General features: G+C 40.2%; 1 protein-coding gene and 1 pseudogene across 2 annotated transcripts; one reads left to right on the forward strand and one right to left on the reverse strand.

The window, feature by feature from the left end:
• Positions 1-518: 518 nt before the first annotated feature.
• LOC110065552 (uncharacterized) lies at positions 519-23,533 on the reverse strand. The gene is made up of 18 exons (XM_089279799.1): positions 23,347-23,533; positions 22,573-22,771; positions 21,927-22,144; positions 15,471-15,578; positions 13,724-13,904; positions 12,886-13,088; positions 12,206-12,325; positions 11,514-11,664; positions 11,216-11,303; positions 10,520-10,569; positions 9,612-9,920; positions 8,492-8,572; positions 7,684-7,800; positions 6,519-6,632; positions 4,920-5,033; positions 4,259-4,369; positions 3,720-3,836; positions 519-3,147 (listed from the first exon to the last, which is right to left on the reverse strand). The coding sequence occupies exons 1-18, from the start codon at positions 23,449-23,451 to the stop codon at positions 2,660-2,662; spliced, it is 2,874 nt and encodes a 957-aa protein (XP_089135925.1). The 5' UTR covers positions 23,452-23,533; the 3' UTR covers positions 519-2,659.
• LOC110065821 (GDP-fucose protein O-fucosyltransferase 4-like) lies at positions 17,313-23,560 on the forward strand (annotated as a pseudogene). Its single transcript, XR_016204250.1, has 2 exons — positions 17,313-17,623; positions 20,280-23,560. The product of XR_016204250.1 is annotated as a GDP-fucose protein O-fucosyltransferase 4-like (transcript).
• The last annotated feature ends 1,503 nt before the right edge of the window (positions 23,561-25,063 follow it).

Raw genomic sequence — 25,063 nt, forward strand, 5'->3', positions numbered from 1 at the left:
GGGGGCTGTCGTCTGTTATTACGGATGACGAAGATAGAATAAGGCTAAAGCTTAGCACAGTATTGACTTATGCTGAACACAGTAGAATCCTACGGGGAGGCTCCGCCTCTGCGTTTTTGATAACAGTTAGGTTTATGAAGATCGTGATCTTTGAAGACCCGTTTCAAACGCCATGGTATGTCCTCGAGTCGAACAACACGTCAAATGTAATAGTTGTTGCAGACCAAAACGCGAACAATCGATTGTGCAGAAAATCGAAAGAAATGTTTTCTAATTATTTATGAATTGCGTTCGGCACGGTAGTAGTTCGACGTCTGAAACCAAGAACGCTTGCCCCCACTCCCTCCCCCCGGGGGAATGGACTTGATCAAAGAGCTTTTAAGGTAGCTTTAAGCAAATGAACGGCTAACCCACAAGACAACTTGTGTGGGTTAGGGATGGCTTAGAATGGGAGAAGAATAACTTTTCTATCTTTCTGCTTAAATTTGGTAGACACACATATGAAATGAATACATGAATGAACGAATAAATGTATACCTATATTTAAGTGCTAATAGTAAGATAACAGTAAAAAGCAACTTAATGGAGACACAAATGCTACAACCGGTTAAAATGCTAAAATATATCTGACCGAAATCGCAAAAACATGCCCGCATTGGCTCAAAGACAGTCCCACCGGCCAGAAGTCCTCTGACTTCCCCCCCCCCCCCCCCACCTCTGGCTAGGAGATTGGCTCCTCACGCATGCACATGGCATGGACCACTCCAGCAGGGTGCCATGTCGACACAGAAGTCTCAAACAAGCTTAAACAACTACATAAAATACCCAGAAACACAGTCAACATCAAGGTTATTTAACGCTGAAAACTCAAAGTCTAGCTAGCTGGGGGTGTCAGTACAAGACACCATCGCCTCCCTCCTGCTTTTGACAGCTGGCCGCCAGCAAACCACCAGCAGATAGGCCAGTACCTGGGCCATGTGCCCGGCCTGGCCTTAACAGAACCCCCCCTGGGTTTAAGGTTGCTAGCTTAGCAAGCGAAAACCTAGCGGGCATGTCTTTGCGAAATCGCTCAGATATACAATATTAAGATATATACAAGGTATAATACAAGATTATCGCTGGAACAAGATCAGTGACATCACTGAATGCGCCGTGCCTGCCTTACACCGCTTTTGGGAAGCCACAAAAACGTTTACTTGGACTACCCTCTAGTCACAGCTGCCTTATATTTAGTTTGAGCTGCTGATACAGCCGGTTTCAGTGAGCTCATGGTTTGATTGCAGGGAAATTCGAAAGCTGAGAAAGCTATAGGACGAGCTGGTTGTAATTGTACATGATTTCAATACTCCACACTGGTTTTCACCCTTCGTTATTTCCTCGGAAAATCAAACTCTCGGTAAATCACGTGGCCATCTCTCACACCATTAGCATTTGAGCCCCATCCTTTGTATACTTTGAGTAAGACAGTCTATAATATTGTGCTCTGTACAATCAACGATATTTCCAAATTGTTTACAAATTGTTTACAATCTAAAGCTAAAAGAGATTTGATGTATTCCCTTTTTGGTATTTAGAAATAATTCCGTTCGTTAAGACCGGAGATTAAAATTATAGAGTAACGATTATATAACGAATTACGATTAGTTAGCTTCAATTACTTGATAACATATCACGTTAGCTAATTGGGCATGTACTGTGTCCTTTCCAGGGATCATTCGAAAGTAATTTTATAATACTTCTTGATCCTTTTTTCTTTAAATTTGGGTTTTTACGTCTTTCAATTGCCAAGCTCTTCTAAACTATATTCGGTATCTATGCGTTTTCTACCTATATCTCAAATAATAGCCGCCTACGCTCTTAAATTGTTATTATTACACATTAAAAAGGGCAAAACTGGTCTCAGTGTGCCTTATTAGTGCTAATGTTCACGGTAAGTTCAGCTAAAACCATTCCTGCAAAACGGGAGTGATTTCAATCGCGAGATAGCTATTGGAAGATGCCTATATATGTAGGGGCCGGTTTAATCGGAAAATTGCACAAATTGTCTGTGGTACAAATAAACTGATCTTGGTGCGGCCATCACGAAAGACGCTGAATCACCATGTGTGCCAATCTAGCTACGCGTGAACCAACTCCCGCTACTTCAGGCCATACCGTTAAGAACCAAATGATTTGAAATCTAATATAAGAGACTTCCAAATATTCATGAAAAACGGACAGAAAAGGCGCAACTATAATGCCTGTAACTGCTTATGGTAAGAATGCTAAGGCCAGGTAGAAAATTGATTTAAACGTTTAAAACTGCTCGTCTATTTCAAACTTGTGTAACTTCAATAATATCTTAGAGCAATCGTCAACTGAGCATCTTTGGAAGAAAACAGTTCATTACAATTGATAATCACATCAAACATAAACAACACAACTAAACGAACCAATGAAAATTTGAAGCAGATAGTGATACACGTAACCGGCACTAAGCGCGTGCAAGGTCCACATAGCGGAAAATGCGACTGATTTTGATTTTGCATCTCATTGGTTGAAAAGACTGGTGGAAGCACTTCCGAATTATTTTCGACACTAATTGAAGACTGCTCTTCAAATCATCAAACTCTGTGCCTTTTCTCAAACTTTGGCATAGCTTCAACAATGAAAGAAATATTTATGGTGGCTTAAAATACAGAAAAATTATTTGGCCCTCTTGGACTGTTGATCCGTTAGAGTCAGCCATCTCCTCTGCTGGAACATTCGAGAACGTAACTGTCAGGTGAGGATTACAAAATCTGATTGCAGAGCCGTCAAAGCTTCTTGCCAATTCAGGCATATTGGCTTCGGCCTCGACCAGGGAAGCTGCAATGTACTGCTGGCCGGGGGTCAGAAGTATCGGTTGGTCGAAGTAAACGGGGTAGTCGGGTATTCCTTGACGAAAAGTATGCTGCGTAGTTTTAGAGGCGATGACAACACCCGAGATGTTGCTTACTTTGATGGTCAAAGTTACAGGAATGCCTTGTTGTGCGGTGGAACCAACAGCAATTCCCAAGAGTTTGTGATCCGCGCTTAGCGAAAAAGCGATCTTGTCGAATTTGCCGGTGTTTGGCCAGTAAGGTGGGTCGAAAGAGTACGTGGGAAGCCTTAGACAGAAGAATGATCCTGCGAAAAAAAAAAAAAAAAAAAAACTTAGATAAAAGACAAAGAAGCAAACAGTTAAAATTTCAAAACTTGGGCAATTTATTATTAACGATGCAGCATGTAATTTTCGGCAGTGAATCGCGGACCCCGAAGCTCTCTTGCGAAACAGTAAACCCACCAGGAGGTAAGGAGACCGCAGTATTGTCACTTCATTTGAAGGTGAATCAAGGGATACAATAGTAGTGAATGTATTGCTAATTTGGTGTGTTAAGTCAAAAGAAAGCTGCGTCACTAACATGGTAAAGGTAACAGGTAAAGTCTGCATTTCTCCCGATTTCTGTAGCGTGAAGCGACTTGGAATATTTCTACTCCCCCTGAATGAGATGCTAGTCCATCTCAGGGTTACCCCCAGTATTAAATTCGCTGGTACCCCTTTTGACACCTGATTGGAGAGGGACACTGTGAGAGTAAAGCGTCTTAGCTTGCCGAGAACACAACGCAATGTCCCCGGCCAGGGTTTGAATCCGGACCGCTCTATCCGGAGTCGAGCGCACTAATCGCGAGGCCACCACGCCTCCACTAACATAACTTACCTAACTGACAGTTTGAACCAGAATAAAAAAACGTGCAGTTACAGGTGTATCCTCCTCCAGATAAAGGGATACAGGTTCCACCGTTCAAACATGGATTACTGGTCACACAGGATAAATCTTGAAGAAAAACAACAAAAAAATAGATTGTCAAAAGTTTCGTAGATAGAGTCGTGGAGCAGCACTGGGCAAAAACGCTGCTGTCGAAAGGAACCGTCGACTTGCACTTACGTGCCTCTAATTCAAAATTAAGAGCGACAGCAACTACAGGCTTCTAACTTTTTTTAGCTCTAATAAAGGGGTGGAGAATAAACCGAAATCTCGGAAAGATGAAGGCAGATTCAAAAACGATTTCTTGGAATGTGATTTGCAAAGCAATTCTTAGAAGATTGCAGTCCAAAATATTTGGTATTGGCTTCTTTGCAACTGCCCTCCGAGCTTGCTGGTCAGTTTTTCAGTATCTAGTGAATATTAATAGATATAGCTTCCTACAGAGGTGATACTCACCACTGCTTTATTAACCTTGAAGAATACTTACTCACCAAACTCACAGTGTACACCTGCGTTTCCAGAATAACAGCTGCATGTGTACTGATTCACGCCGTCCACACAATCTCCATTGACACACGCGTTACTTACACAATCGTCAATATCTTGTTGAAAAAACAACCAAGATCTTGCACTTAATTTCTGCAAGGCAGTTCGTAATATTGGCTGCCTTAGGTCACTTACTGCCAGTCAGGTTATGAAAAAAGGGGGTAACTTTAGCTAGGTTTAGAGAAAACGTAACTTGGTCAAATAACAAGTACTTTTGAAACCGCAACATAAGCAGACAGCAAATTACCTCCACCCAGCATTTTTACTCTAACATCAGTTTCTCTATAGATAACTATTATTTGCTTAGTAGCTACACCTTATGCGATTATTCAACGCGCGGATATTTTGCAAGCAATGAGCAAAGTGTCCTCGCGTATCATATGTTAAAGCCATCCAATAAGGAGTTTATTAATCCACTGCTGTCATTTTTAGTTTTTCGGCTTCTAATATGTGAATTACATCCCGCATCATCCTAAAATCGTACTGATTGCGTGAGGCGCGTGCAAATAACAAAAAACATATACGACTTTGCAATGTAATACGAGCTCATGACCTAATATGGTAACGTGGCGTATCAGTGTAATAATAAGTTCATTTATAACTTACTTGTTTCGCACTGGAGTCCGGTGAATCCAGGTATACAATTACATGTGAATTTGTTCACTCCATTCACACATACACCTCCATTGCTACATGGGTTGCTTTCGCATTCATCAAGATCTGTCAAACATGAATAGCAGCTGTCAGTAATCTTATTTATATCCCAGTCCGATTGTAACTTGCAAAGGCGATAATTCCCAAGATGGGAATGATATCCCGCTAATTAAAGAAGGCGTGGCATTCACCGTTGCCGTAGATAAGGTAAACCAATTAAATTTACTGTCAGCCTAAAGAATATTTTGGTAAATGTAGAATGGAGCTAAAACGGCAACAGAGCCTGATATATTATTTGGATTTATTACTTAAAGTTTTGGGGTGGAAGGGGTGATGATACTTAACTGGGGAGCTGTGGGCCCGCTCACAGATCGTAAGGCTTTCTGGGCAATATGCTAGTGCTACATTGCTTAATTGCCTCTTGTGCACCCCGGATAGCCCGGTCTCGGAACTGGTAACCAAACGGAGCTCCAGCAAAAAGCTGGAGGGAGTAACCACCCCTTCAATAGTTTTCAGTAGTTACGGAAACGGATACTATAAATTCCACCTTGCCTCGACAACAAATAGAGGAGGAGGAGGAGGGCGAGTTAAGGGGGAGGCAGAATTTTCTACAAACAAAGGCAAAAGGGCACAAAATTTCTCCTGCAGTTACGACGCAAAGCAAAGCAGATGGATGATTAACAGATTGGAACTTTAAAATTTTGTCAAACTGAGATACAGTCACGGCCCGCCTATGGTTTATTTACCAATGAGGTGTGCGCATGAGCGGGCAAGTTGTGTGAGCTAAGAAGTAACCGAAACCACTCTCCGTCTTAGCGTTTATAACAAGATGTCTGTATTAGAGATGTGCCCATAAAGCGGGGGTCAGCTGTACCGGCAAATTCTCACCAGTTTTTATTCCCCTTAGCGATAAAATAAGGTCTAAAAAGGTAAATAGCTTGTCTTACCAAGTTCACAGTTGACGCCTGCATTTCCCGGATGACAGTTGCAAACGTACTGATTTATACCATCGATGCAATTTCCATTGACACATGGACTGCTTGCGCACTCATCAATGTCTCGTTACCCAAAACAGGAGAATGTTCCTAGACAGCTTTTTTTTTTGTTGTGCTACATTCTAGCAGCACTGTAACGGGAATTGCTGATTTTTGGTCAAGACCGTTCCCAAATTATGATGTTACTATGGGCACCCAGATAAAAGGATATTAGGGGAATTATCGAAGGGAGTGTGTAGGTTTGATTTACCATGGAGCAAGGGCACAGTATTTGGAATAGGTCTGAAATACTTACTGGTGAATTTCGAGTAAATGATTAGAATTTTATGGGAACTCCGCTTTTAGACTTGGCTAAACCTATATTTTAGGTACAATAAGAGGATTTTAGTCTTAAGTGTCCGTACACTTACGCTCGTCACTTTTATTTTGCCTCGACCTACGTGGTCACCATGTTAATTGATACGTCAAGACTACCTAATGGGTCGAAAAATTCTAACTGACATCAGATGAAATAAAATTATTCCGTCAACTAAACTATATGGAAAAGATAACTTACCTATGCCACAAAGGGTTCCAGTAAATCCGGGGGGACAGGTGCAGTTGAACCTGTTCACTTGATCCACACAGGTAGCTCCATTGATGCAGGGGTTGCTGGCACATTCATCAATATCTGTAAGACGTGATTGAAACCTGTCACTCAAACTACATTCCTCACATGGTCTATGCTGTAATCCTCCGTCGGAATGAGGCCCAGGGACCGAAACAGCTTACACTGACCACTAAAAGTCCGAAATTTTTTTTATTTTGGGGGAGAGGAAGAGCAGACACAGGATGAAAGCCCTTCTACAACACATCATGATGTGTCATTATCCACTGGTGGACCCTCACGGACTGTGATTTAAGAGTAGTATTACCAAACTCTCTATAATGTTATGAAAGCTCAGATAGTTTGATCAAATTCTTATAAATATCTTATATATATAATATCCCGTTAAATGTAATTTAGACACTTTGTTAGTACTTAAGGTGGCTCCATAGGGTAGTCATTTATTACGTTGCGCGCGCAAGTGTTATGTTTTGAATGCTGTTTTTGTATTCTTGTTTACACCCAGTCCTCTCAAACTTACTAAATGTAATAAGCAATAAGCTCTCTTCAAATCTTGGCTTTTAATGTTGATTTATAAATGCCCAAACAAATGCGTTGTTTACCGCTTTTATGGTTTTATTTGTGATTTTCTTGAATTTCTTTCGGTGAAATTTTCTTTTTTTTTTTTACAGTACATTGAATACGGCGGGATACAAATTTAAAACACGAAAAAAGTAGGGTTTGTAGTGGCAGTTTTAAGATTTTTGCAAATTTATTTCTTTTACCGCTGCAGAAAAACTGGTCAGATAGATTTAGCTGAAAAACGAGGTCCAACTAAAGTAAAATATAGGAAACGCGAGAAAATTCACTATCAGTTTTGCTTTTTTGTGTTGACGTCATAAAATATCGAAAGACACTGACGTTTTCCTTTGAGCGCGCGCAGATTACTTGAGCTTTCGTCCTAAACGCGCGTGCGATCGTAAAACTATAGGGAGCCACCTTAATTTTTTTTCAAAATGGATTTATTTTAATCATCATCATCAGAAAACTTCATTTGTACGTAACTTTGCGAAAAAATCTTATATACTCAACAAAGCTATTGATCCAACAATGCTCAAGTCTACAATACGCTGACCTTGTTTGCAATTCTTTCCTGTGAATCCAGGAAAACAACTGCACTTGTAACCCCCATCGGATATTTTTGAGCATGTGCCTTTTTCACAGGGCATTCCCAGGCAGCCAACCTTGATATCTATCGGAGAGAGAATGGTAGGAAGTTCTGGTGATATTTTACTTTATATAATGATGTATTAAATGCTCTGGGCAAGACCACATTACCCCTTAGAGGACTCGGCATGCAGTGCACCCCATGAATTATATTGCAGCTAAATTACTCTGAACAAGATCAAATCGCAAATGCTTGTGTAAACCTCAGTTGTTAGCTACAAAAGACCTTGGCTCAGTTTGTTTTGTATCAACTAGTCGAAGCGGTGCCAATCACAATACCGACGCTTTTTATATTCCTCGCTCGATATCATATCTCATCACGCTATAATTAGTATTATGTTTTCGGATTTGCGACTGATTAAATTTGGGAAAAATAAGCACAACAGGAGAGAAAGCTTGTTCAGGAATCGTATATAGGCCACATTACATGGAAGCCTTAGGAAGGGACTAGGAGAAGATAAATATGAAGCTGCTTATTAAGAATTTCTGAGTATAACCACAGAACAGTGTTTTTTTTTCTGATTTTGTACCACGTTTTAATTTTGTCTTGAGCTAGTTCATTGCATTCTTGTTGTTTTTATTTCTTCATATCCGATGCCACCCGAATTAGTGCAGCCTATTTTAACGCATCACAGGATTCCCTTTTGGGTAGCGAGCGTCTCAGATCATTTTTCACCTCCCCACGGTATGGTAGAAGCCACACCACAGCGTCATACCGTAAGGATAATCGATCCAAGAATAAACCAACTTCCAAACAATCGCGCCTCTTGGTTTAAAAAGAAGTCCTTGAGATGAAGCTGGAAAAAATATACCCAGACAAAAATTACGTTGAACAATATGCAAAGTTCCAAAAAAAAAATAAATAAAAAATAAAAATATGCAAAGTTACTAGTTTCTAAAGAAGCCGGCCATTGTGCTGCATCAGCGGTCAAGTGAAGCACGTAGCTAAGTTGAAAGAAGTAAATAAACAAGTGAATAAGTAAATAAGTCGCTCAAGTTGCGAGCGTTAGCCTTTCGTCAGTTAGCCTGCGTTGCAGGCGCCCTTCCTCCATCCGCGCTTTGCCTCCCCCTGCCCCTGCCCCGTTACTTGCAGCAATGTTTGTAAAACTACATTGAACTATTTATCAACAGTTGAAATTAACCGCCATAGCGAGCTGGTAAAGGTGACGTTTCGAGTGTTGGCACTTCGTTTGAATCCTCCACGTACAGGAAAAAAATAGATAGCGACTGGTACATTTACCCATAATTCTTAGCGCGCGAAAACTTTAACAACACTCATAAAAACGTACATAAATGTTCTAACGTCTTCAAACCTAACATACACATGTCGTTAGCACAGGGACAAGTATTGCAATAATATGGTTTTCCTTGTACTTTCTGAGCTGTGTACGGTTCACATGGTGTTGGGGTAAAATGTACAGCCGCCATCTTTTTTTCCTGTACGTGGAGGATTCAAACGAAGTGCCAACACTCGAAACGTCACCTTTACCAGCTCGCTATGGCGGTTAATTTCAACTGTTGATAAATAGTTCAATGTAGTTTTACAAACATTGCTGCAAGTATGAAAACTTAAATTCCATTGGTAATTGATACCCTGGGTATTATACGAGTGACAGTTTCAAAGAAACCCCATCACTCTACTCGAGGCCGCGAAAGCGAAGAGGTTTGCGACCCACCCTTCCACCCAACGAGTAACTCGGGTTTTGATCTAGCTGCACTCGTCTATTTGTCCCAGGCCAGAGCGATTTCCCATAAGTTTTTACAATGTCATGAATAACGATACCCAGTGTAGAATATTACACGATGAGAAGCAATAAAGAACGGTAAGATAATTACATCCCCACATATCAATATGCGCAACAGATCGTCGTCGCCGCTTCAGTGAAGCACTAAAAGGTGGCAGGGTTAAGGCTGCAAATGGTTCATGCACACTTCCCGGCAACGCAGGAATGAACGGTACTTCAGTGGCTGTAATTAATGACGGAGAACCCTTCACTCTGAACCAAATGTTGTTTGAGATTCCATTCCAAGTAAAAAACGGGAAAGACTTGCTTCTCAGAAACGTCTTTTTGTTGGTGGAGATACCGTAGTAAACGTTATCGATTGGGTTATAGGCAAGGACAATCAAAACGTTCTGATGCAGATCTAGGAATGAAACAGGAAAGCTTTAACAACGGTTCCTTTGTTAGGCGTCCTGATAATTATTTACACGTGTAGCAAATGTCCTCTCCCCTCTCGCTCAGGAGACAGGAACTGTACAATTCCCAAGCGGAGCTGTTGGATTGATGAGATATCTGAGAGACTATTAACGTTTGCTTCAGTGTGAAAAAAACTAAGAAACAACACCTCTTTTACATGATATTCTTCCTGAAAGAAATCAAAGAGTTTTATACTTTTAATTTTCTCGCCGGTTCCCATGGTCTTTTCCCTCACTTGGAACGAGGTAGTAATTCTCTGTCACGTTACACAGAAAATTGAAACCTTGGGCATGGCGTTATATTGAGACGCCAGGTCACTTAGTAACAATGTTTTAATTTCTCACACCAGCAGAGAAAAGTGCTATCTTACGCTTATAACCTAGAAATTCGACAACAAGCCTTTTCCTCGAAAGAACGTTGTCATTCTCAAATCAACCCTTACAATGAATACAACTCATAGTGAGACCTGTCAGCCTCGATCCACTGTTTCTTTAATCTGATAAGTTATTGAGCCACGTTTTATTAACATATACATGTAGTTTTTACCTTTCCAAGTTTCACCGCCGTCGTTGCTTCCTCTGCAATGACTTTCAGATCTGAACAAGAAATACACATAATTTTTGAAATTGTTGACATTGTTGTTACATTATTATCACAGCATATATCCTAACTTATTTTATGGTGCGTACAAAAACAGTTCTGGATGTCTTTCCACTTGATATAAAATGATTGTTAAATTAATGGATTAAGGCAAAATAACTACCGATAACTAAATATGGGCGCTTTCCATTGGAGGAAATATTTCGGTTTGAATTTCCGGAAATTCCAGTGAGAAGTAGAAAGGCATTTTGCGGAAATTCCGAAAAAGACGACAACCTTGCGAGGTATACCGAGATTTTTGGAAATTTCTTACCGTGAGCGTCCGTTCGATTTTGACTTTCCTCTCGGAATTTCCCGAATTTTCGGTTCAATGGTTCGCTTTTCGGAAATTCAACAATTTCCGGATTTTCTGGAAATTTCCATACATTTGCCCCTGTTTCGAAATGTTTGGAATCTTTCGGAGCTAGATTCATATGGCAAATGATTCGAATTTATTTCCAAACGACAGCAACGCTCATAGTTTATCCACCACGTTTGGTAATTACTACAGGTGAATAAATTCCAAATAAATTAATTACTATACTATAAATGTATCAAAAGAAACAATTACGAGTCGTGTGATTAAGCATAACGGTTTCCTACTTTTTAACTTCTGTTTTACAAGCAAACATCGTATTGGTAGATTCTTCCAGCAGAAAACTTCGTGCGAAAATAACTGGACTTTCAGGATCTACAAGAGATAAATTGTTTTGGTTAGTAAATAGATAAACGAATGAAAATTGAAAATATCTACAACAACTAAATGTCGATGGTAATTATCACGCCAATGACGAGGTTAGATTCGAGGTTAGATTCGAGGTTAGATTTTGAAACGGTTCAGTACGGTCTTTGACTGCCATTCAAGGAAGAACAACTTCTATTTATTTTCTTTTACATTTACCGGGATTTGGATACCAGAAGAGTTCCACTCTCATACACGCCATGTTGGCACACTCGTTCGTCTGAGGTCGAAATCGAACGAAGTGCGCGTGAACTGGGAACAACAGTTTGTGTCGAACAGCCAGGTTTCGTACAGGACTTCCCACAAAAAGCTAAAAAGAAATCCAGAAAAAGGAGGTCTGTATTTTTTTTGGGGGGGGGGGAGGGGGGGAAGGACTCGTTTTAATTTTCACAATGAAGCAAAATTGTGACTCATCCGCAAGGAAAATGTTCTTGAAATTCTATAGTTGTTGGGTTTTAATTCTTATTATATCACATCACCTGCATTTATCATTGCTGTACTGACCAAAGAAGCCGTAGGCCAGTGATGGACTGAACACGATATCAAAATAAGGTAGTAAGTGATTTGTAATCGCTTTGGCTACAAAAAGTGACAGAACATGCAGAATGAAACTCCATTTAGTGCAACGACTTCGGTGTAGAATTCAGGGAAAAAAGTTTATACGACTATTTCCTTAGCCAAAATGTCTGGTGTTTCTTTCTTTTTACAGAAGTAAAATGTGATCCTTGATAACTTGAGGATGATACTTGTTAGCGGTCTTCTAGTTTAAATGTGTAAATGGTCAAAGAGCTGTCGCAGGAAAGGACAAATGTCTTATCGGGAATGCGCAAGAGATATTTTTAACTCGGTACCTTGTTTGCTCCATTAGCTGTGTAGTGTTCCCATAATGCTCCATCAGCGCTGTACTCAAAGTAGAATGACAACACGGAGTTTGTGTCTCCTGAATCGTCATGTTTGCTCTGTACTTCCAACTTCATGTAAAGGATCACAAAATGGTATATATGGGTTATTGACCAAGTGTGAGGTCAAGATGGCTGGATATTGGCCAAGTTCTTTTTTTGCGAGTTTATGGACCTCGACTCCGTCTCGGTCCATAAACTCGCAAAAAAAGAACGAGTCCAATATCCAGCCATCTTGATCGAACAAGCTTGGTCAATAAAGGATTTATTACATTGCTTTCGGGGAGATTTTCCTTGCGGGACACGGCGGGTAGTCCCCAGCGAGCAAGATAGCTCCATCTTGCCGCCCGGGTAGCCAATCACAGCGCAGGATTTGATTCATCTTGCCCACTCGCGGAGCTAACCATATAATAATGTCAATTACTTGAAGGGATGTAACTTCATTTCTAACTCAGCCGCTCATTTCTAGACCCGCTAGCTTTTTAGTCTTATGGTACTTTTCTCTTGCTGGTCATTCAAAGAATTGGCTTAGAAACACAACATGGAATCTCGTCACACCTTTTATTCTGTCAGGCGAACCTAAAAACACTATCTGAGATTAAATTCCCATTTCAATATTCGTTACAATTTACCTCATATATAAGATAGACTTGACCAAGGTCAATTTGTAAAAACTCAGATGAATCACATGATGCCGCGCACCACGCTCCTGCCCCTAACCGTGAATTCAACCTGGAGTACTGGGCTCCATATTCAGGGCCTTGGTTTGAGGACGAGGCGAGCTGGTTATCGGTTATGATATCTGATTCCATTCCTACTCCCACGGGCACTGAAACTGCGATGAAAACCACACACAAAATTATAAAAAAGCTCTGGTTGTTTTTATTTTTAATTTCGCAAAAAATTCTGATCTCTTCTAGAACTAGCAGTCTTCCGGCCGGGTGGAGTACTAAATAGTAAGGTAATAACTTAATCAAAGAAGAATGAAGAATGTCTATGCAGTGTTTTTGTTTTGATTGAAGCCTTTCCGCTCGACTACTCAATATCTAGAGAAGTTCCAAAACAGTAAGGCTAAAATCCAGGCTAGAAGAGAATGTTCCAATTTGCTTGTTTTTGTTGTTGTAGAGATGAGCCGTTGTTATGTCAATCTTAGGTTGGATGCTTAATGTGAGACCAATTTTAATTTAACACTTCAAAGGAAGGCGCGTAATCCGTTGGACTATTTTCAGATTAAAGCAACGTCTTAAGCTGTTAAGAATTTCTTTGAGAACGATTCGCCCATTAAATCTTCACTTCTCGTCAAAACATTTCTCAGGCATAGTTGTTCAAAAAGGTGGACGAGATTACGGAAACAGACCCGACTTAATAAGTGTTACTGAGAAAGCGGGACGAGTGAAAGCGATACAAGACTTAGATCTATGTAAGCCTTTGGCTTTTCAGTTCTAGTGTATTCCTTTCTATTGTCTTTACCTTTTTTGCCTTTACCATTTGTTTTCCCTTCGTCTGGGCAGCCATACAACTCTACCTTATAAACAGGTTGTTCTCCTCCAGGGTTCTGAAAAGGAGGAAGGACGAACCGAACGAAACGAGCAGTGGTTGTGAACTTGAATATTTTTATTACTGTTACAGTGCTTCCAGCGCTTCGATCAACCTTCACAGGGTAAAAATGCAAGAAAAAAACAAAATAGGCATTATTACTCATCGATCTCTGGGAAGCTTAATATAAGACTCAACGTTAGATGAGTTAGATTTTGCTAGGATGAAGTTCGTGCGAGTCTTCTACCACCTCAGGCAGGTTTGAGAGGGACTGGGTAAGGATAAAAAAAGTCACCGAAAAAATATCAACGGAAACTACTGTAACACTAGTCTTGTCATGTCGGGCTCTTCACAGAAAGTTGATGTTCGTGAAACCTTTGCACGTAATAAATCGATCAGACAATTGTTCCTTCACTGTTCCTGTTCCAGTCACCTAAACGATTATAACGTAAGTTCTGATGAAAATCATAATAGGAACTCTTCCCGTCATCCCAAACCGACGAAGATCCAATTTTTGCTATTTTAAACATTTTAAAGTTATTATCATAGCCAGGTCCAAAAACCTGTTTAGTCTCTTTAGTATTTATGCCTTGCTGTCACCAAACGGATTTTAGAACTGTCTTGTACAAGGAGTCAGACCAAGCTAGCTCAGGAATTTTTTAAATATCGTTCGGAGGCTACGACAGATGTGTACGAGTCTGGACTATTCTCAGAAGCCTCTATTCATCACAACGGCTTGTAATTAACCACTACATGACATATTCATAGACTTTATCTGTGAGCAGGAAAATTAATTAGTTCATTTCCATCTTATGAGGTAGTTTCAGCTGTCCTGGAGCTCAGGAACAAAAGAATTTAAAATAAGCTAGTTCTGTTTACATGTGCAAAATTCTGTATTCTAAGGAATAACTTAAATAAGGGCATTTCAAACGTTTAGTAAACGGACCAATATCAAGACGTCTATTTTTCCTAACTTTCTATTGAAAGAAAGTTAAGTTTTAATTAAGATGAAGAAGGCACTGATTTTAAACGAATTGAGAACAAAGTGTTGAAAATATGGAGTAAAGCTACAATAGGTTTTAATAACATACAGAAAATATATTAGTATACAAATTTCCCTTGGGAAGTGCGAGTATTTCCTAGGCCAAAATAAATACTTCGTTAGGCTTTTATTAAGCAGAAACTTGTTATTTAGAAAGTTTGCCATCTTCCGACAATTGGCGAAATAAAAGAAATCTACAAACTACGACAGCTAAAACTCGCTCTGCAATTAAGAGAAGTTAACTTCAAAATTACAATCTTATGATATAAAACAAATGGTGTGAATGTCGTTATATGATATCCCAAGTTATTCTAAAATATGCTAGCGCTTCTACTTTGCGATGAAATAAAGATCGACCTCAACAATCGCAAGTTGAGGCACATGGAAAGCAGGCTGTTAGGACATCAGAAACTGTCGATGTTGTTAATACGAGCCGAGACCAGCACCAGACCAGCTTCTGATCCAATTAAAACTTCTTCGGCAACCTCGTTCCCATGACTTAAACGTCACCAAGTCATACCTTTCAGCAAGAGAGCATGATCACAATCTCTTGCTTTCAGTCTTAAATTACTTAGTCTCGCGTGGTAGTGATTATTTGATCCCCTTTGATTCCATTGTTTAAATTTTCACGTTCCTTACCCCTGTTTCAATGGCAGTTTTCTTTTCTGTCCACTCCACTCCATCCTCACTAAGTACTAAAACTAACTTGTCAGTTGGAATCTTTGGAGACAGACCTTGAACTGCAGCCTGCAAGAGTAAATCATGTCAGTAAATCATGTTACACCATGTTAACTTATTGTTTTACATAAATATCTATCTTGCGATGAAAGGGAGATTCAGCAAGGTAAAAAAATAATAATTTTAGAGGGATACTATGAATAAATAAATGATTTTGGACTACGCCTGTCCAAAGTAAAATGTAAAAAGAAAACTCTTTTAAAACACCAATAATGTTTACATCATAGTATTATCGTTGCTCACGATGTAGTCACTTGTTTCATGGATCGACTCTATACTGGCAGTCCTTATTAGGCGATGATGTCGACTGGTTACAATTGGTTGGTTTTCAACAGCTGTAGTCGGCGCATTTCGATCGTTGCTGATATAGCGTGGACAAACGAGAAAGCTTTTTTATTATTTTTTTCAACACAATGAACAACTACAACTTTGACCAAGAATGTTCTCAGATTACCATTGTTGGTTGGTGTCTTATGAGAGACCGTTGTATAATTATTACGGAGTTTAAGAAACGACGACGGCGACGACAAGGACAACGTCGGTTAAAAAATGAACTTATATTTTACCTACAAATCTGACGATACCCTAAAGTCATTTAGTTTGTTTCTCACTGTCAAAATTACCTCGAAACTGAATATAGAACACAGTGTTAAATTCGGAAAATAAATTTAAAAAATTAGCCGTTGTCGTTCACGTTCTCCAGGCAACGTAGAATTTGGTCATTTCACGTTGTTGTTTTGCAGAGGACGGCAAAGACATGTACCAAGAATTATAACGCACGTGCACAGCCATTGTTCTGCTCATTCAACCTTTTGTTTAGCTACGTTCCCGTTGCCGTTAGCGTCGTGGTTTTCTTAAACTCCCTATTAAGTTCATGTAGGAGGGGCGGGGGCTTTTTCTAATTTATGAATCTCCCCTCATCTCTCGACGGACAAATAAACAACCATCCGTAAAACAATGGGACATGGAGAAGATGTTGGAATCAGCTTTGGAAGTTTTGTCAGATTTTAAGTTCCCGCTCAAACGAACAGCTTATTTGGGACTGGTTATTCCCGGGGGGAGACTCCGATATAAGGAGTCCTTTTCAAAATTTCCGACGAGCGTTCCCGTCTTTTTTCTGAGGGAGTCCTCCCCGGGTGGTTATCTTCCTCGCACGTTTCATTACAATCGATGAACACAGTAGTGGAATGGAAATTACCACTACTAAATGTCTGGAAGCCAAAGTAACGAATGTATTGTCAAATCTTCGTTATAGCAGGGCCGCAGCACTTGCCTCGGCCCTGTTGTTAGTTTCTTTCGTTTTTTTATAGGCATCGTAGACACCCTAGCCCGTATACTTTTTTCTGGCTTTGGCCCTATATACAACCAGAAGGGCAAATACAGAAGAAAAAAAGATTAAAAGCACGGAATTTATTTTCACATAGCATAGCTTGTAACGCTGTGTGAATTGCGTGACTTTCTTGGGCGAAACTAAAATATAACACCTGCATGTAACGTCAATGGACAGTCTATGAATAACAATCAGAAGATCAGAAGAAATAAACAGAGAAAAAAAAAAACAATGGAATCCGACTTTAAAGGTTGGTTTTAACATAGTTAGTAGAGGGGACTGGTTATGAAGCCCGGTAAACATCAAAGGAGCAAACAAAGATGCCAAGATTTATGTTGGAAGGTCTACGACCGTGCACAATCTTTTGTTTTGCGCTCATACACTATGCATGAATTACGTAACCAATACGTTTCTATTGGTTAGTTTCTCAGTAAGGAGTAAACAACTATTGTGTTTTGTGCACGGTCAAGGCCAAAAAAGCGAACGAAAACATACAACAGAGAACTTTGAAGGGTTTCATAAACTAACTAGCGCTTAAGCACAAGCATCAGCTGACGCCGACACAGTAAGATGTTGATAATCAGCATGTTAAGACGAAGCACAGACGACACAGGCTGATCCTGAAGCGTACCGTTTTGTTCTAAGTTTTGGTGATCATTTCGAAACCGATAGAATCATTCGCTGTGCATTAAAGGACGAAGCTAATGCATCTTTATGACTTGTGGTAAGTGTATCGATTACATACATCCTATTAGATGTTTTGGTGTGTAGTATCGCTGTATATTTTTACGAGTTGTGCCGTATTTTGACGAGACCGTAGGGCGAGTCAAAATACAAACAACGCGTAAAAATATACAGCGATACAACACACCGAAACATCTATAAAAAGAGATTATCCAACTGCTGTAGTCAATAAATTTCACAGTGAAAGAGGAAGAATTTGACAGTTTTGCGTGGGCGCGTCGATGTGTCCGGCAAACAGGTTTTCTACAGTACAAATAACTGTGCAATATCGCTGTACATTTGTACTGTTATTTGGACGGCATTCGCTGCAGTTGGATAATAAGTAGCATTATTTTTATTCGAAATGAAAAGCTAAGAATGTTATTGTTGGTAGGTTTGTGATGCTTAAGCGAAAATTTGTTCTTTTTTAATATTCGTCGAGTTAAATTGTTGATAATGTATGAAAGGCGCCGAAGACAACGCCGATTATTTATAACTGTTCCAAAATAACTTCCACATCATCAAAGTCATCAGGTGATACAAAGTATACCATGTAAATTTAAGAACGTCTTAAGAACGTTTTCAGCCTCAGATCGCAAAAAAATGTAAGAACGTTCAGCCTCAGCTCCAAAATTAGATGTTCTTATAAAATAAAAAAAGAGTGTACATGTTCGCCTGTCGGCATAAGTAACACGACAGTTTCATATCAGCTGCAAAGCTTGTGTTTAGTATAGCTAGGAGTTTTGGCAATGTGAACATTGTTTTGACTTTCGCCAAGCTAATATGTTTACTAAACTTAATGAAGTACTTAGACTTTGTCTGCTTACATTTTATTTAATTCGAAGAAACGAATTTTCGTTGTTAATTTTAGAAAGCAGATCAAGTCAACTGGTAGCGTGTTTTAACCAGCCAATAGGATGCTTTGTTTTCCTTCATCGTTCATTGTGAGAAATTTGAGTTCCATCTGTTGATACTGGTCGCAGATGGCGTAATACAAAAGAAATAAAGATAACATAAAATACTGTTCTAAACTACAACGAAAGAGATAAAAAAGGTAAATACAATGCGATTCATTTGCATCCAGTACTCCAGAAAGACCTGAACTTTGTCGTCAACCACAAATAAAACAAGTAGTAGCTCTCATAAGCTGCTACTAATTAATTTATTATTGTGCCAGCTGTTATTGCTTTAGGGCGTAGTACATTGTTTCTGTTGTCTACTATTATTCCCTTAAAAGTTATCGAGAGAACTGCTACATGACTCTTGAGTTATGGATGCACGCGGGCAGTTGGGAGAAGTCTGGAGTAACCTGGGAGTAACCGTATAGATGGGTTTCACGTGACGTCATCGAGTACTAAAGAGCCACCAGAGTTTTTATCCTCACCAGGCATAAGAGGTGTGAAATGTAAATATAGTGACAGCTTTTCAGCTCAACAGCGTCCTTCGTTTTTCAGAGTTGTGGCGGTGTGTGACATAGAGCTACGATCGCGTTTGTCGAAAAATAAATACTCATCTCGTGATTTTTAGCCATTTGTGTAGTGTAAAGTAGCAGCAGTACAGATAATCAGTGGCCTAGATAACCAAAGTAAGTTCCAGTTGGTTACATTATTTTCCGGCCCCCATTTTGGTGTATCACGGAGGCAGTTGCTCAATGGAATGCCAAAAAGTGGCTAAAAAATCGCCAAAATCTAAAAAGTTGCTTCCTAAATTTCTTGATAATTTTTATATAGACGTTAACTAAAAGATTTATTTTTCGTTCTTCACAATAATTACTAACATCCGTTAAGAAAAATAGCTTGAAACCTAGTCAAACGGAACAAAACACATGGTTCATTTGACGTCATGCCCAACGTTGTCAAGTAATAGGTTATGTGTTCCAACTTCAAAAGGTTGATAAACATTCAAGAAATTCGCATAAATAGAGGTTTTCATGAAATCGTTCGCTTTTTGGTGCTTCATATGTGCTCTAAACCTATGTTTTGCTCAAAAATTGCTCAGAAAGACAAAACTTGCTCTTGGTTTCTAGAACCGCAAAAAGTTGCTCAAAAGTTGCCAAGCACAATCGGGACAGGCCAATTGGGCTCTGTAAATTTTTGCGAGGACATTTCGACAAATATCTCAAGCGCACCTATCTACAACCGCCACTTTCCTCGGTTCCCCAGGGGTCCGTTGTGGAGAGGTTCGATTGTACTTATTACCCATCAAATGTCTTCAACACGTAGAATATCCATATTTTCAATTTCTCCGATTGGTGTAGCAGTTAATGAATTGTTAATTACAGGCTTTTAAATACTGTTCACAGACGTTTTCGCATCCGACCTCCGACATTCTTGTGTCTAATATGGAAATCTATCATATGGCTAGCTCTGTGAGCGGGCAAGATGAACCAAACCCTACGCTGTGATTGGCTACCCGAGCGGGCAAAATGGCACTATCTTGTCCGCTCGGGACTATCGTGTCCCGCAAGAAAAATTACCCCGAAAGCCACATAATAAATACTTTAGTGACCAAGCTTTTTCGGTCAAGATAGTTCGATATTGGCCTCGTTCCTTCTTTTGGGAGTTTGTGGACCTCGACTCCGTCTCGGTCCATAAACACGCTAAAAATGAACTTGACCGATATCGAGCCATCTTGACCTCACATATGTCTTTCAACAGGTGCATATAAATGAGTACATCGAGATGTGTGTCAACATGGCTAGGAAATCCTTCGCCTAAAAGTTCCTACTTTGCCTTATATTCTGGACAATACTGTTATGGCAATTTGAAGCAAATTACTTAACAGCAGAAAATCTCCCGGTTAAGTCTGATAAGGAGAATCAGAAGGAGGTGGAAGGACCTACCAGTAATATGTCAGGATCGGCCAGGGTTTTTGAAATGTTACCCAACCAAACGAAGCCATGGCTTATCATTTTCTGGCCGACGTACTTTGGAGAGCATATGAATAGAAAGCTGGCATGGAAGAAAGGTGAATGCCCTGTGCCTTGTGAAGTCACGGGTGACAGATCCCGAGCGAGCGACGCCGACGGCTTCGTCGTCCATGCCAGAGACTCACACATGATGCCTTCAATGGAATCTGTGCCGTGGATTGTGATGACACTAGAAAACCCGGTATATACACCGCTATTAACCAACGCTACGTTTATGTCCAAATTCAGTTTGTTGACAAGTTATCGTTTAGATTATGATTTTCCTCAACCTTTTTGTTCGTTGCCGAAGCTAACACCACCACTACCTGCTGGGGAAAAAGACGGGCATTTTCGAACTGTGAGCCTGTACGGACTGAATACATTAGACAGCTGATGAATTTTGTCCAGGTCGATTCTTATGGAGCCTGTCTTAAGAACAAAGATGATCTAGTTGGGATTTACGGCTCAAGAAATGGCAAAAACTTTAAACAACTCAAAACAGAACTAGCCAAAAGGTACAAGTTTACTCTGGTATTCTTTAATCAGGACTGCGATTATTTTGTTGATGATCAGCTAACCAATGCTCTGGATGCCGGCTCGGTTCCTGTGGTAATGAGCACGGACAAACTAGACGAGTTCCTGCCCGGAAATCTGCGGCACTCTGTCATCAAAGTAGGTGATTTCAAGAGTCCAAAACATTTGGCCGATTACCTAAAATTTCTAGGCACGAACGAGACTGAGTATAACAAATACTTAGAGTGGAAGTCGAAAGGAATCGGCAATATAACGTGAACAGCTATTGGAGCTTAGAAATACTGGAGGCCGAAATATCCATTATATTGCCAAATGTGTGTTGCACTTTCAGAAGGAAAAATCCACAAGGATGGTCTTCAACCAATAGCTTGCAAGGCAAGACGTTTTGAAGACTGGGGGATAAAACCTTAGGCCATTTCCTTTGGACGTCTTATGAAAACTTGAAAAAACATATTCTTAATGGCAACCTGACAACAGGGTAGCCTGTGTACATCCGCCCCCTCCCCTCCCCTCAAAAAAATCATTTCTTTTGAGGGAATGAGGCGGATGTACACAGGCTACAACAGGGTTTCTCATTCAGTGTGTACAAAGAATAAAACTGATGTCACTAGAGGCCCTAACAATTACATAAATAAACAATAAGGATAAAATATAAAGCGGCGTGGCCTCATGGTGGATGTTACACTGCGTGGCTAAGGGATCGCGCTTCTAGTTTTCCCCTCTCCCTACCTTTACGCCTGCCACGCAGGCTAGGTTGATCTGTCATGCGGCTGCCCCAACTGACCCATCGCTGGCCACGTTTATGAGATAAAATATTGTTTTTGATTCAAGCTTTACAAGTCTTAGTGTGAGAAAAACTCACCACAAATTTAGTTTGAATCACATATCTCAGATCAATTTGTATGAAATGGACTGTGTGTAATTCTCCCCCAGATCCCCTGAGTGGCTTCCAACCGCTGAGGTCTTCTTCGAATTTTGCGCTATAAGGCGGAGAGTTTCTAATGTGACTAGAGGATGCTGTTATCTGGCTGTCTTTCGTTCCTCCTAATAAGTGATTAAGTGCCCCAAAACCGTCGCACTCTACAAGAGAAAGATAAACAGGAATTTCAAATATTCTTCTTTCCATGATCGGTCGCTAACAAGATTTCTCTTTCGTGAGCGACTAGCCTGCATAGCGCTGGCGTACTTGGGGCTTTTTCAGCTTTCTGGCCGTTCCCAAATTTGAGCGAGAGCAAAATATTCGACGAAGAAAGGGGTGGTGAGGCGAGCTTTTGTCTACCACATACAGGCTGTCGTTAAATACATTAAAAGTGAACCGTGGCGTAGTCAGACAAGTTCACGGGAATGAATAGACCTCGGCCAGTCTCTACTAAAAAAACTTGATTAGACAAAAGCGAAAGGCGTCTTTTGTACTTGAGCAATCAGGTGCGCATCAGGAAACGATGCATATTTGAAAGAGTTAGCCATTTGTTTTAAGGTTCATTCTTTGTTCCGTAACATATTTTTACCTGGACTGTAGAATGAAATTTGTGTCATGGCCACCTCAGTGTGTTCTAGAGTCGCTGATCCGCATGGATTTTCATTTTGGTATCTCAGGCTTACCACACACGGCGCGTTATGAAATGAACCATCATCAAAACCATCGTCTTGATTTACATGAACTGCAACTTGTATGTCCACATGCTCAGAGGTCAGCAGTCTCTTGAACTGTTGAAAGTAACATAGTGAACTACAGTGTTATAGGTTATTGACCAAGTTTGTTCGGTCAAGATGGCTGAATATTAATTGGCCAAGAGGTCCAAAAACACGCAAAAATAAACGAAGCCAATATCCAACCATCTTGACCGAACAAGCTTGGTCAATGAAGGATGTATTATATGGTAAAAGAACGCTTATTTCTTGCTGGACACAGCGGGTAATCCTGAGTGGGCAAGATAGCGCCATATTGCCCGCTCGGGTAGCCAGCAAATGCAGCGCAAGATTCGGTTCATCTTTGCCGCTCACGGGGCTAGCCATATAATAAAATGGTAGAATGGCGCGAGGTTCTTAGGAGGACGGCTAAATATATTTGTGAGGGGAAACTCTGCATAGCTCTTTCGAAGCCCACGAGTCTTCGCTTAATCGCAGGCTATCTACTCAGTATTAGCTAAACTCATTTCCTTAAACACCTCTCCGAAAATACCAAACGCAACGTCGTTAGAGCCCATATTTGTTGGAGCTACAGTTTCATGTTTTAACTGGTAAAAGTAAGAAGTAATTTGTTTGATTTTAAATTTACTTACCTTAAACGTCACGAAGCGAAAGTTTCCATCTTGTGACTCACTGACGTTATTAGGGGAACGGGATCCGTTTGAACTGTATTGTTCGTAGACCATGTAACTTGGCATTTTAAAAAATAAAACCAGCTCAGTTGTGTTGGCAAGAGCTGGGTAATTATATGAGATAGTGGAATGAACAAAGGTCGTTTTGCTGAAACAAAAAGAAAAATTGAGCAATCTTTAATTGAGGTATTTCGTCCCAAACCTGCCTGCTTATAGCTGATAACAAGACAGTTTTATTTCTAACAATACGGTCCGGCATAATCACAGCACTCGTTTCCCTTCAAGGCTCGTAAACCTAGCTTCGCGCCTCTTGTTTGCACGCGTCTCTCGCACTCGTGAACTTCCAGTCTAAACAAAGCACCCATTGAAGTGCTTATTGATGATCGGGACGCTGTTTTGGAATAAGGCCGATTTTTAACAAAAACACTTTTAAAAGGCGCTTATTAGACACAGCGCACTTATGGGAAGCTGAGGAATTAATTTGCTCTACGATTCGACGTACTGCCCGCTTTAATCTAGTGTTATACCAAATAGCTTACCTACCCTGGAAAGAGGGGACTTCCAGGCACTTTTGATGCCTTCAGTCGAAGAGAGGCTGCCGTTTCGCCAACTATCAAGACAAGCACCTGTTTCAAGAAAATGCCGGAATAGCTCAGTGAAGCGCCCAACTGAGAATGTCCTCATTAGACATTATAATACTGATAAGAAATAGACTGCCTGATGACATGCATGTGATTCCCCATGGTGATTATTGTAGTTAATTTAAATAGTGTAAGCTCGGAGAGGCCGACATCTTAAGCGAAAGATTTCAAATAACCTTTGGATTCATGTAGCAGTAAAGAAAGCGATGTGTAAACACGTGAAATCAGTCAAACAGGAAACCAAACATAGCATGATATGCAGTTAGTTCGGAAACACGAAAATTTATTTTTTAGCGCTAAAACTGAAAGTAATAATTTGACTAATGCTGGCCCAAATTCCTTTACCGATGGCAACGCATTCCTTCTGATTTTAGCTCTGAGGATATGATGGAGGATGACGACAACACTCTCAATTAATGATTTCCTGCCAGCCGCACCCGCCTTGTCAAGAAGATTCTAAAATGTTGGGCGCTATCCATTCAACCAAAAATTGCAAAATTTTCGAAACGGAGACAAATGGTGCGGTAATTTCCTGGGAAAATTTCCAGAAAATCCGAAAATTGTTGAATTTCCGAAAAGCGAAAAGCGAACCATTCAACCGAAAATTCATGAATTTCCGGGAAGAAAGTAAAATGGAACGGAATTTCCCGGCAAGAAATTTCCGAAAAATTTCGATATACCTCTGGTATACCTCCCAAGGTTGTCCCCTTTTCGGGACATTCCGCAAAATGCTATTCCATTCGTCACTGGAAATTTCCGGAAAATCAACCCAGAATTTTTTTATCGAATGGAAGGCGTTCAAATGTAAAAAGGCGGAGCAATCAGGCCTGCTGTTAAATCGACCAAAGCCAGCATTAATGAAATACGTAGCCGGTGCACGGAAGCATTTGAGAGGATTTTTGAAGCTATCGAGCGCATACTTCTCAATAGCATTCTAAAATGTATTGAGATTGTTGTGGATGGTTTTCAATCGTGGTAATTAAAGTTCAAAAAGTATAAATATTTCACGCACATCGCTTATACGGTATTCACAAAGG

This window comes from Orbicella faveolata, unplaced genomic scaffold (assembly GCF_042242905.1).
Source record: "Orbicella faveolata isolate gen_17 unplaced genomic scaffold, um_ofav_v1 contig_47, whole genome shotgun sequence".
NCBI classification, from domain to species: Eukaryota; Metazoa; Cnidaria; class Anthozoa; order Scleractinia; family Merulinidae; genus Orbicella; species Orbicella faveolata.

Coding starts and splice junctions, on each gene's coding strand:
- LOC110065552 (XM_089279799.1), bottom strand. CDS start 23,451: ATGCCAAGTTACATGGTCTACGAACAATACAGTTCAAACGGATCCCGT. Junction 22,772..23,346: donor TTCGCTTCGTGACGTTTAAG/GTAAGTAAATTT, acceptor TACTTTCAACAG/TTCAAGAGACTGCTGACCTC. Junction 13,905..15,470: donor AAACTGCCATTGAAACAGGG/GTAAGGAACGTG, acceptor TACCCTGTGAAG/GTTGATCGAAGCGCTGGAAG.